The 12,260-nt window shown below is 41.7% G+C and overlaps 1 protein-coding gene and 1 pseudogene across 1 annotated transcript in view; one reads left to right on the forward strand and one right to left on the reverse strand.

Moving 5' to 3' along the window:
- The first annotated feature begins 239 nt into the window (after positions 1-239).
- Positions 240-12,260, forward strand: part of LOC114506266 (signal-regulatory protein beta-1-like) — an 85,927-nt gene continuing 73,906 nt past the window's right edge. The window contains exon 1 of the mRNA XM_036009649.1: positions 240-350. Within this exon, the coding sequence (XP_035865542.1) occupies positions 281-350 (70 nt within the window). The 5' untranslated portion in view covers positions 240-280. The remainder of the gene's footprint in view (positions 351-12,260) is intronic.
- On the reverse strand, positions 10,751-11,554 carry LOC114506275 (annotated as a pseudogene).

A 12,260-nucleotide genomic window follows, 5' to 3' on the forward strand; every position in this document is an offset into this window, starting at 1 on the left:
AGTCTCTCTGAGAACAAAGATGAGTAACTCCTCAGCCTGTGGCTAAAAACTAAGATGAGGATTTCCTTGCTCTGTTTGTCTTCTCTACCTGATTCTATTTCACAACCTAGAAGCAGAAACTGTCCTGAATCTGGAAGTGAGCTACAGTCCCCCAGCCATTGCACCCCAGCCTGATTACTTCCTCTTGTATCACAGGAGGTGGGGCCTCTCTCCTCCCACAGAGCAGAGTCCAGCTCTCCCAGCACACATCAGGACAGAGCAGGCTCCTCAGGCCACCAGGATGCCTGTCCCTGCCTCCTGGCTCCACCCAGCTCCTTGCCTGCTGCTGACTCTGCTGCTGGGCTTCACAGGTGAGCTCCCATTGGGATAGATTTTCCTCATTCTCCCCCTGGGCATTTTCTTGCTTCTGAAATATTAGAGCCTCCAGGAAGACCGGGAGCATCACCCAGTGATTTTGTAGAGGGCCAACGACAAACTGATATCTGAGACCTTGAAATCAGGGACCTGATTATTTTTCTGTGAGTCTATCACCTGAACCTGGGTGCCAGAGGCATTAAACAGATGATGCTTCAAACCATAACAGCAACAGTTTTATGGGTATTAAACGCCCTAGTCATCACAACATCCCTGTGTGAGGACTATGACTATGATCCCTGATTTGCAGATGAGGAAACCGAGGTAGAGAGATTAACTAGTCCAATGTCACATATGTAAGGCAAAGTTTCAGCCAAATTCAAGTTCAGGCCAAGCAGATCCAGACATCATTCTTTTAACCATATAATACGGTTTCTCAGTAGAGGCTGATTGTGGAAAAATAAGAAAACACAGAGAACTAAACCAAAGAATAGTTATCTCCCATCATACCACATATATATTTGTAATGCTTGTATTGTGTGAGTGTACAAGGGGGTTTGAAGGAGTGTGCACACACCCACATTCGGAATTTTTTAAAAGACTTTCCATTTGTTCTCTTCAAATCCTCTTAATCTATATGCAATGATTAAACTGATGTTTAGTTCCCTCTGTCTCTTAGACACCCTCTCTCCTTTACTTCTCTAAATGTGCTCCTTACCCTCCCCCAAACTCTTAAGACCAGAAAACTTCTCTCTGAGTAAAATGAGTAGAATTTTGTACATTATAATCTTGGTGTCCCTCTTCCATGATGGATGGGGGTGAAGAGGGATAATAGGGAATAAAAGATACGGAGAAGCCTCCTTGTATGTCTCTACCCAAATCTTTATCTACCTACATCTATATCCTATAATGTCAGCTGAAGCATCAAGCCCCAGGAAGTAAAATGAATAATAACTTGTCGGTTTCTCAAACACACTATGTGAAAATACTATTAGAAATTCTTATCTTTTTACCTCATGTGATCATTATACCCAGGGTAGATTCACTTGTTACCTCTAGTTACAGAGGAGAAAAAAAGCACAGAGAGGTTCAAGGTCACTCAATGGTAAATGGTAGAGCTATTATTTGAACTCAAACAGTCTGACCCTAGAGCTCATAAATTTCATCATTACCGCACATCTATCCTATGAAATTTCTACCATTTGTGCGAAACAGTGTGGGGAGGGGTGGGTGTTGGGGGAGAGGGTTTGTGGTTTTCTGCTTCTGGGTTCTTCCACTTCCTGCGCATGCACAGGATACATTTGTTTTCACCAGGTCGTCTAGTTGGGAAACTCAGTTTCTGACATCATTTCCACAGATTTGCCCACTTAAAATAAGCTTCAGAGGTTCAGAGAGAAGTTCAACTGGCCAATTCACACATACAATAAATATGTATTGGATACGTACAATGTACCAAAACGTGATAGGAACTTGGGATGCACTGGTGAATAAAAGGGACAAAGTGGCTGCCCTCATGGAACTTATAACCAGTGGGGAAATTACAGTAAACAATAGATAAATAAATTATACAGAATGTTAGAAAGTGACAATTGTTAGTAATATGAAAGTGCTAATTAGGAGAACTGGGGAATCTGCAAGTGGGGATGTATGTTAAACAGATAGTCCAGGTGGGCATCTGGACTAGGGGAATTTCAAGCCAACACAAATAGAAGTTTAGGAGGGAGCCATGGTGTTATCTGGGGGAAGAGCCTTCCTGTCAGGGAACAGCATGTGCAAAGTCCATAGCAGTAGATTCTTTGTGCTGTTAATCTATCTTTTTTCTGTGTGAAAAATATTTCCACTGCAAGGTTTTGAAGAAAAGAGTGACATAATGTGACGTAAGGTTTAAAATATCATAGCATTTAGTTGAGAATAGAAGATAGCAGGACTAATAAGCAGGTGGAGCATTCACACAAACAGAAAGAAGTGACTGGTACCAGGACAGTAGCCAGTAGAGACAGGAGGAAGATGGAGACTTGGATGCACGTGAAACTGGAGCCACAGGGTTTCTGATGCACAGGATCTGGGGTGAAAGAGCAAGACTCCACATGTTGGTGACCTGAGCATTTGGAAGAATAATGGTGCTCAGGTGAGATAGAGAGAGCTGTGGGGGTGGATCAGGAGTTCACTTTGGACATGCTAACTGTGAGATGTTTTCATCCAAAGAAAAATGTGAATGGACACTTAGACATACAGTCCAAGGTTCAGAGGACAGAAATGTAAATATGAGATTTAGAGATGCACAGATGGCAGAGTTTTGAGCCCTCTTCTCTCTTTCTCTATTTCCTCCACTTCTCCTGTGATGTTCATTCCTATTTCTCCCATTTTTGTCTCAGCCATTCAGCTTCCCCCTTCTCAATGTTTTTTTGCATGCCTTTAAAACTTGAACCATGATGTGCTTGGTACCAAAAGACCTGCCATATTGCAGTGCATGGTGGTGATAGAGGCTGTGTGGTTACAAACAGTGCTAAGTGGGAGGGCTTCAAAAGCTCACACTCTGCAAAGGTGACCCACAACTTTTCTCCCTGAGCAGCAGCTGAGAAACAGAGAAGGACACAGGGTTTATCTGTGGTGCCACAGCAGCTTCCTTCTCTTAGTTACATTGATTACTTTTTTCTTTCTTAAAAGTATTTTATTGATTCTACAATTATAGTTGTCCAATTTTCCCCCTTTGTTCCCCTCTGCCTAGTACCCCCATTCTTTACAGCAATCCAACCCCCTTAGTTCATGTCCTAGGCCATACAGATAAGTTCTTTGGCTTCTCCATTTCCTATACTATTAACATCCCCTTGTCTATTTCGTACCTACCAATCTATGCTTCTTATTTCCTGCATCTCTCCCACCATTCTCCCCCTTCCCCATCCAAGCTAGTAACCCTCCAAATGATCTCCATGTCTATAATTCTGTTCCTCTTCTGATTGTTTGCTTAGTTGGTTTTTTTTAGAATCACCTTTTGACAGTTGTGAATTTGTTGCCATTTTAATGTGCATAGTTTTGATCTTCTTTCTCTTAAATAAGTCCCTTTAACATTTCACATAATAATGGCTTGGTAATGATGAACTCCTTTAGCTTTACCTTGTCTGGGAAGCTCAGTATCTGCCCTTCCATTCTAAATGATAGCCTTGCTGGACAGAGTAATCTTGGATGTAGGTCCTTGTTTTTCAGGACTTTGAATAGTTCTTGCCAGTCCCTTCTAGCCCGCAAAGTTTGTTTTTTTCTTTTTTTTTTTTTTTTTTGAGAAATCAACTGACAGTCTTATGAGCACTCCTTTGTAGGTAACTCTCTGCTTTTCTCTTGCTGCTTTTAAGATTCTCTTTATCTTTAACCTTTGACATTTTCATTATGATGTGTCTTGGAGTAGGCCTCTTTGTCGCCAACTTGTTATGGACTCTCTGTGCTTCCTGGCCTTATACGTCTATTTCCTTCACCAAATTAGGGAGGTTTTCTTTAATTATTTTTTCAAATGAGTTTTCAATTTCATGCTCTTCCTCTTCTCCTTCTGACATCCCTATGATTCAGATGTTGGTAAGTTTGAAGATGTCCCAGAGGTCCTTATTCTCTCATTTAAAAAAAAATTCTTTTTCTTCTCCTTGTTCTGATTGAATGCTTTTTTTCTTCCTTATGTTCCAAATCATTGATTTGAATCTTGTCTTCATCTTCTCTACTGTTGGTTCCCTGAAGATTTTTCTTTATATCTCTTAGTGTAACCTTCATTTTTCTCCCTGGGACTTTTTGTTGATATTGCCATACTCAGTGATTTCCTTGAGCATCCTGACAACCTGTCTTTTAAACTCTGCATCTGATAGGTTAGTTATCTCCATTTTCTTCAGTTCTTCTTCTGGGGTTTTGTTCTGTTCTTTCAATTGGGCCATATTTTTTTGTCTCCTCAATTTGGCAGCCTCCCTGTGTTTGTTTCTGTGTATTAGGTAGAGCTTTGACTCCCTATCTCAGTAGCATGGCTTATTGTAGAAAAAGAAGCTATAAATTGCGTGATGCAGAGCCTTAGGTAGTTGCCAATGCGGGACAACCCTCTTCACCACTTTGTGGCCCTGTGTGGGGGCAGCGCTCAGAGAGGGGACAGTGCCGCTGCCTTGCTTTTGGAGGTTCACCCAGCACTCACCCTGTTTCCAGTCACTGCACTTACTCCCTGGATGTGACCAGTGCCTCTCAAGCTGAATCCCAGAAGGCATGAGTCTGCATACTTTCTAAGTCCATGCAGGCCCTTTAAGTAGAGTCTCCTGAAAATACAGTGGTTTATTCTGCTACTCCAACACCACTGGTTTTTACAGGCAGAAGTTATAAAGATTTATCCTCCTGGGCTGTGCAGTCTAGCCTGGGATTGGGAATGCTTGCTCCTAGGCTTTCCTCCAAATTTTTATCCACTACACATGAATGTGGGTTCACCTGTTGCACTGTTGCAACCTCACTGTACCACGCTGCATCTCCATGCCTCTCTACCCCTCTCCACCCCTTCTACCTGTCTAGATGATTGTGGCTTCTTGAAATCCAGGGTTGTCAAACTTCCTTACAGCTTGATTTTCCAATGGTTCTGGGTGTTACTTGTTTTAGTCTAGATGTAATTCATTCTGTAGTTATACGAGGAGCTAAGCGTGTTTACCTATGCCTCCATCTTGACCTGGAGTCCAAAACTTTCAATTTAAGTTACTCTTCTGGTAGCATCAGTATTGGATGTGGATGAAGCCCTAATATGCCAAAATCTGAATCATCCTTGCCAGGTTTGGGGTTTCTGCAGAGAAGTTACAGATACCAGGTCTCACTGCCATAGCTCAGGAACATGGTACAGTCATTCCTCTTAGCATAGAAAATGCTGGTGATGCCTTGCTGCCTCCTCTATGGCAGCCCTTACACAGTTGCCACATTCAGAGCAGCACCCTGAGGTGGGGTATGTAGAGTCTGTCAGTAGCTCTCAGAACCCCACAGCACTGACGCTCCTGCAAAATGCCAGTGGAGTCCACAAACTGGGAGGAAGAAGAAAAGGGAGGGTCATTTAATGGTGACAGCTAGTTCTGTGCTGGATCTGGGAGAGAGGCAGGCCCCATTGTCCTTCAGTGGTGGATGCTCTGCCTCAGAGTCCTACAGTTCTGAGGAGGAAGGCAGCAGTGTGGTAATTCTAAGTGAGATGTGACCTTTCACATTGTTTATTTCTTTGAAGCCCATGTTTTCAATTCAAAATTATTGATTTTCTGGGTTTTTTTATTTTATTCATATTATAATGATCTCCACACTAATCTTTATAATATACCTCTTTGTGCTTCATTATATTAGGGGTTTATTTTGTCCTGTTTTTCTAATTTCTTAATGTGTATAGTGAAATTATTGATTTATGATATTTCCTCTATTTAAATGCATGCATTTATAGCTATAAATTTGCCTCTATCACTGCTTTGTCTGCATCATGTGTTTTCATTTTCATTCACCATGAGGCATTCACTAATTTATCATGTGATTCCTGCTTTGACCAAAGGATTTTTGGTGTGTGTTGCTTGATTTCTTTTTATTTGTGAATATTCCATTTTCCTTCTGCAATTGCTTTCTAGTTTTATTTTGCTGCTTCAGTAGTTCTTCTTGTAGATTCCAGGCATGGTCTTGCCATTCATACAGTGTGACAAGGCCACATACATGTGTTTTTACTTACAGCAACTGGTTTCTATAATAGTTGGAAGAGATGTGTGTATTAAGCAGAGCAATGACCCCACAAAAGAAGTCTATGTATTAGTGCTCAGAACTTGTGAATATTTTACTTTATATGGTAAAAGAGACTTTGGAGAAGTCATTAAGTTAAGACTCTTGATGTGAAAATGTTATCCTAGATTATCAGGGGGGCACAATATAATTACAAGTGTTCTTACAAAAAAGGTGTTTAAAAAAAATCACAGAGGGAGTTCTGGCCAAGATGGAGGCATAGGTAGAGACCCTTCACTTCCTTGCACAACAAAAAGGAAGACAACAACCAATCTGAAATCAATAAATGACCAAAAGCGCTAGAAAATCAAACTGCATGGAATTCCAACAACCAAAGAATTAAACAAAAAATCAACCAGAACAACCAGACTGGTAAGGCAGCGGACCTTGCCAGCCAACTCAGAAAAACCACAGCAACATGAGGACATTGGGGGCAGGCTGGCTGTGGAGCTGGCAGGCTGTGAGGGAGGGGCTAACTTAAGGAGACTCAGAGGTGGCTGTGGGCTATGGCTGTGGTTGCTGCAGTAGGAGATGCTCCCAGTCTCGTAGGAGATGCTCCCAGTCTCATAGGAGAGTCCGAGAGTCCATTCAAAATTGCACTAGAGACAAGCAGGCCAGCCACACTGTTTCCTCTCTGGCCTTTCCCTCACAGGCAGCTCCCAGTGCAGCAAAGGGGTGAATGCCTAAGGCCCCACCCCTTACAACATATCAGCTGCACCAAGACAAAGAAATATGGCCCAAATGAAAGGACAGAGTAAAGCCTCAGAAAGAGAGCTAAGGGAGGAGGAGATTGCCAACCTATCTGTTGGAAAATTTAAAGCCCCAGTAATCAAAATGCTCACATAACTAATTGAGCTTGGTCAAAAAATGAAAAAACAAAGAAGGATACCTAAAGTGAAATGAAGCAGAATGTTCAGAGAACCAACAGTGACAGGAAGGAAATTGGGATTCAAAGCAACAATTTGGAACAAAAGGAAAAAATAAACATCTATCCAGATCAAAATGAAGAAACAAAAATTTGAAAAAGTAAAGAGACTCTTACAAACATCTGGGACAACCTGAAACTTTCCAACATCCAAATTATAGGAGTGCCAGAAGGGGAAGAACAACAGCAAGAAATTGAAAACTTATTTGAACAATAATGAAGGAAAACTTCCCCAATCTGGTGAAGAAAATTGACTTCCAGGAAGTCCAGGAAGCTCAGAGAGTCCCAAAGAAGTTACACCCAAAGAGGAACACACCAAGCCACATCCTCATTAAGGTACCCAAGATTAAAGATAAGGAGAGAACCTTAAAAGCAGCAAGAGAAAAGCAGACAGTTACCTACAAAGGAGTTCCCATAAGACTATCAGCGATTTCTCAAAAGAAACCTTGCAGGCAAGAAGGGGCTAGAAAGAACTGTTCAAAGTCATGAAAGGCAAGGACCTACATCCAAGATTGCTCTATCCAACAAAGCTATCATTTAGAATGGAAGGGCAGATAAAGTGCTTCCCAGATAAGGTCAAGTTAAAGGAGTTCATCATCACCAAGCCATTATTATATGAAATGTTAAAGGGACTTATCTAAGAAAAAGAAGATCAAAAATATGAACAGTAAAATGACAACCAACACACAGCTATCAACAAAGAAACCTAAAAGAAAAGAAAAACAATGAAAACAAAAACTAAGCAAACAACCACAACAGGAACAGAATCAAAGAAATGGATATCACACTGAGGGAGTTCAGTGGGGGGGGTGGAGGGGAAGGTACAGGGAAGTAGAAGCATGGTTAGTAGGCATCAGGTAGACAGGGAGAGATAAAAAATGGTATAGGAAACAGAGAACTTATCTGTACAACCCATGGACATGGACTAAGGAGGGGAATGCTGGAGGGTTGGGGGTGGACAAGGCAGAGAGGGTATTGAGGAGGGAAATTGGGAAAACTGTAATAGCATAATCAATAAAAAATATTTTTAAAAGTCATAGAGAAGAGCAAGTGACAAGAAAGAAAGAGGTTGTAGTTACAGGAAGCTGGAATCATGAGAAAAGGCATGTGGGCAGCCTGCAGAATCTGGAAAGGCAGGGCACAGAGCCTCCCCATGAAAAGCAGCTTGACAGCACCAACTTTGGATTCTGACCTCCAGAACTATAACACAATTCATTGTTGTTGGTTTAAACCACTGAGATTTTGGTGTTTTCTTAAACCAGCCTAGGAAACAATATAACATGATTATGCTATGGGAAAAAATCTCAGGAACTTGAAACCTTGTTTTACTTCTTATTTAACTGACATGCTCATTGTGTGTGGAGCTCTGCACGTCACTGTCACTCGGATGCCCAGGCTGAGGGAGCAGAGCCCAGCGTGACACGTGCATCTCTGTGGCAGAGGGAAGTTGCTCCATAGAGGGTCTTGCAGTTAAATGCAGGTCCCACAACATATGTTCCCACCTGCACACAGCTCAGTGGTTTAGAGAAGTCTCACAGCCCCACCCTGCAATGGTTTAGAAGTGGGACACTCCATGAGGCAGAGAGTGCACAGCCAGAAATGTCTGGGGAAGTGTGACACTTCCAGAGGTAACTCAGCACTTAAACACACTCTTTATGCTCAATTCAATGTCAATCATTTTATTATTGTAATGACGACACAAATGGTATTTTTTCATATCACCATTACATTTATGTTAGGGATAACAATGCTTTCTCTAATATGAATGTTACTTATTCCTTTTAAAGCATGTTATTTCCTATGATTGGAATATTTTGACATCTTTCATAAAATATTAATTTATAAAACATTCCGGCTTCATTACTAAGGAAAGTTCCTAGTTTTATATAATTTACATACAACTTCAAACTATAGTAATGGAGACAATGAAATTATTTCCCTTCTTGGTATTAAACAATAACAAGACAGGCTCCCCAACCATATATCAGACTCTGTCATCAACGTGGTGGTCTTGGCACTTTAGATATTATGTTCTCACTTTAAATTAAGTCCTATTTCCTGATACAAAAGCAGGCAAAGACAATAAACAGGCAATTCATTAAAAGAAGGATTACAAACTGCAAATAACAACACCGATATATCAATCTTATTTGTCATGAAAGAAATAGAAGTTAAAAATTAAGTTACTATTTTTCACTTATATTGGCAAAGATGTATTATTTTTAAAAAGTTAGTATCTACCAGGTTTACCAGGGAGTATGCAAGTGGGGGGTGAAAGGGTGGTCACACATAGAAAACTAGCTGGAAATGTGATTTGCACAGCTGTTTTGGAAAACTATTTGGTGATACTCATCAAAGCTCTAAAACTGTTTATTTTCTTTGAACCAATCAATTCAGAACCTCTCTCAAGGACATGGCTAAGCACACACCTCAGAACGTGGTCACAGGGTGCTCCCCACACCACTGCTCACAGTGACATCTGCACACGACCAGATGTCTGACCCAGAGGAACACTGAGTAAGCGGTGGCCCCTCCCTTTCAGCAGGCAGTGGGCGTCCCCTTGATGCCCTCCTCCCAGCCTCTCTCAGCTCCTTCCCCCGAAACTCCGGAGTCCACTTCCCACAGGGTCTAACCATCAATCGCTTCCTCAGTGAGCTGACCTGAGTCCAGAGAACTGAGAAGGAATCTTCTGGGGACCCGTGGGAAGTGCGCTCCTCGCTGACAAACTGAGATGTGAGAGGAGGAGCAGCCTTTCTGACTTCTAGATGCAATTTGTGAAGATGCAAAGCTGCAGTTGCAGCAGCAGCTCTGGGGACCAGGAGACAATCCTAAGGCCAAACACACTGAGGCTGAGGCCAAACAGAGTCCTGAATGACGTGTCTGAGCTGCGTGGTGTGTGAGACAATGAATGTGCTTAATTACTTAAGTCCATTATGTTTGGACACTTACCTCTGGTCAAAAGCATCCTAACTGATATCAGACATACATACAACAGAATGCTTTATAGCAGGGGTGTCAAACTCATTTTCACCAGGGGCCACATCAGCCTCACATTTCCCTTCAAAGGGCCAAATGTAATTTTAGGACTGTATAAATTTAACTGCTCCTTAACAGTTAAGCGAGAGCTCAGTGCTGCTGCTGGATAGAAACAAGGTGCTGGGCCAGATAAAACAAGGTGGAGGGCCAAATTTGGCCTGTGGGCCTTGTGTTTGCCACCTGTGCTTTAGAACCAGTGAAAGTTATGTATGCCACAGAAGTATTTCTGAGCAGTTAATGCATAGTTAAGGGGGAAAAGTTACAAAATAGTATGCCTCCATTTTCTATTAAAAAACAAGTATGTTAATATGGATTTACTTGCTCTGAAAGCCAGAAATTAAATGTTTCCTCTTTGCATATTTTCATTTTGTTTCTCTACAACAAGTATGTGCAGGCTTGCTTCTGAGATATAGGGGGTTTACAGATATTATTCCGTAATAAAGCGAGTCATAATCTTTTTGCTGGTGGAGGGTCTCTTTGCCTTTTGATCGCAAGAATCTCAACACCTGTGAACAAAGCATGCCTATATCACTTAGAATTCTGTCACCCCTTTTCCATTTCTTCTGTCTATTCAACCTGATTCTGAGGAGGAAGAAAAGGTGAACATGTAGTCTGCTAAGCTTTGTTGAACTGGGAGGGTGATTTTCTAATAGGAAATGTTGTGTTTTTCTATTTCAAAATGTTTGGTGAAATAATATCTGGGTGTATCAAGCATTTAATGTTATCCCTTTATCATATCATGACTTTGTACAATTTTATATCAGAATTTTTTCTGTGAAGCAGAAAGAGTCCAAAAACAAAGACCTTTCAGGGCCCACAGGAACTGCAGATGATGTGCGTCCTTGTGGGTGAGAACAGTAAACCGCCCAGAGAGGGTTTAGACTCATCTGGAGATGAAACTACCTGATGTCCAGATCCACTGGGTTTGCTCAGAGCTACTGAGAAACCAGGCGCCATCATTCTGTGCTCCTTAAATGCCCATTCCTTTTTTTGCACTCCATCCAGAACCTAACGTGTTTCTTCACACGCCTGGCCTGTATCCAAGTTTAGTGGGGACATAGCAAATTCGAGTCTTTGCAATTCAAATCCCAGTCCACCACATGTGAGGCCTTTATAAGGCTTTCTTTCAGCACCCAAACCCTGTAAAACATACACAGCCAAGTCCATTAATCTTTAAATCTTCTGATTGCTTCTAATTACTTATTGGTAAACTTTCTTTTCATAATATGAAAGGATTCTCAAATTGAACCATGACCTGGAAAACTGGTGTTCATTGTATCAATCCCACCTTGTAGCTTAGGTTCAGCTGCAGGTGCAGCACAGTCCCTTTCATGAGATGTTAAAGCTGAAATTGTGGTAAGGATTCAGTGAGTCTCTTGCAAGAACTGGTTTACCTTTTGCAGTTCTCTGCAAACAAATATTATTCCAAGAGATACTGAATTTCTCTGAAACTAATTTCTTCATCATCAGAAGACCAGCCATGGTTGCCTCAGCGTCCCAGGCACAGACAGACTGGTGATGCCCTCCTCAGGCTGCAAGGGTCACACTGCCAGCAGCCACTCAGCAGAGCTGGGCAGCCAAGCATCACAGGAAAAGGCCCAGCACATGCCCCCTTTTGCTGGCACCAGGAAGAACCACTTGGCAGGGAAAGACTTAAACCTACTCTTGGCCACATCCCTTTCCCTTTCTCTGCCTCAGTTTCCTCATTTCTAATAAGGTCTCACATTACAAGCTTATTGTGAAGGTTACATGTATGACACATTGCAATGTGCTGAACTCCAGGCCCACTGAGGGTGTGCACTCAGTCAATGAAAGCTGTTGCTGAGAAATAAGCCAGGTGGTGAAAGACAAATAGCATATAATCTCACCTTTAACAGGAACCTAATCAACAATACAAACAAACAAACAAAATATAACCAAAGACATTGAAATAGAAAACAGGCTGACAGTGACCAGAAGGGAGAGGGGAGAAAATTTCAAAGGAAAAGGGGGAGGGTTTACAAGAACGAGTATAAAGGACACACGCACAAAAACAAGGGGGGTGTGGAAACGGGAGGGAGGTGGGGAGGGCTGGGGGATGAGCTGGGATGGGAGTAAAAGGCAAAAAACTGTACTTGAACAACAATTAAAATAAAACAACAAAATAATAAAATCAAATTGAAAAGAAAGCTGTTTTGATAAACACTTGACAAAACCCACAGGG

This window comes from Phyllostomus discolor, chromosome 9 (assembly GCF_004126475.2).
Source record: "Phyllostomus discolor isolate MPI-MPIP mPhyDis1 chromosome 9, mPhyDis1.pri.v3, whole genome shotgun sequence".
Classification (NCBI taxonomy): Eukaryota; Metazoa; Chordata; class Mammalia; order Chiroptera; family Phyllostomidae; genus Phyllostomus; species Phyllostomus discolor.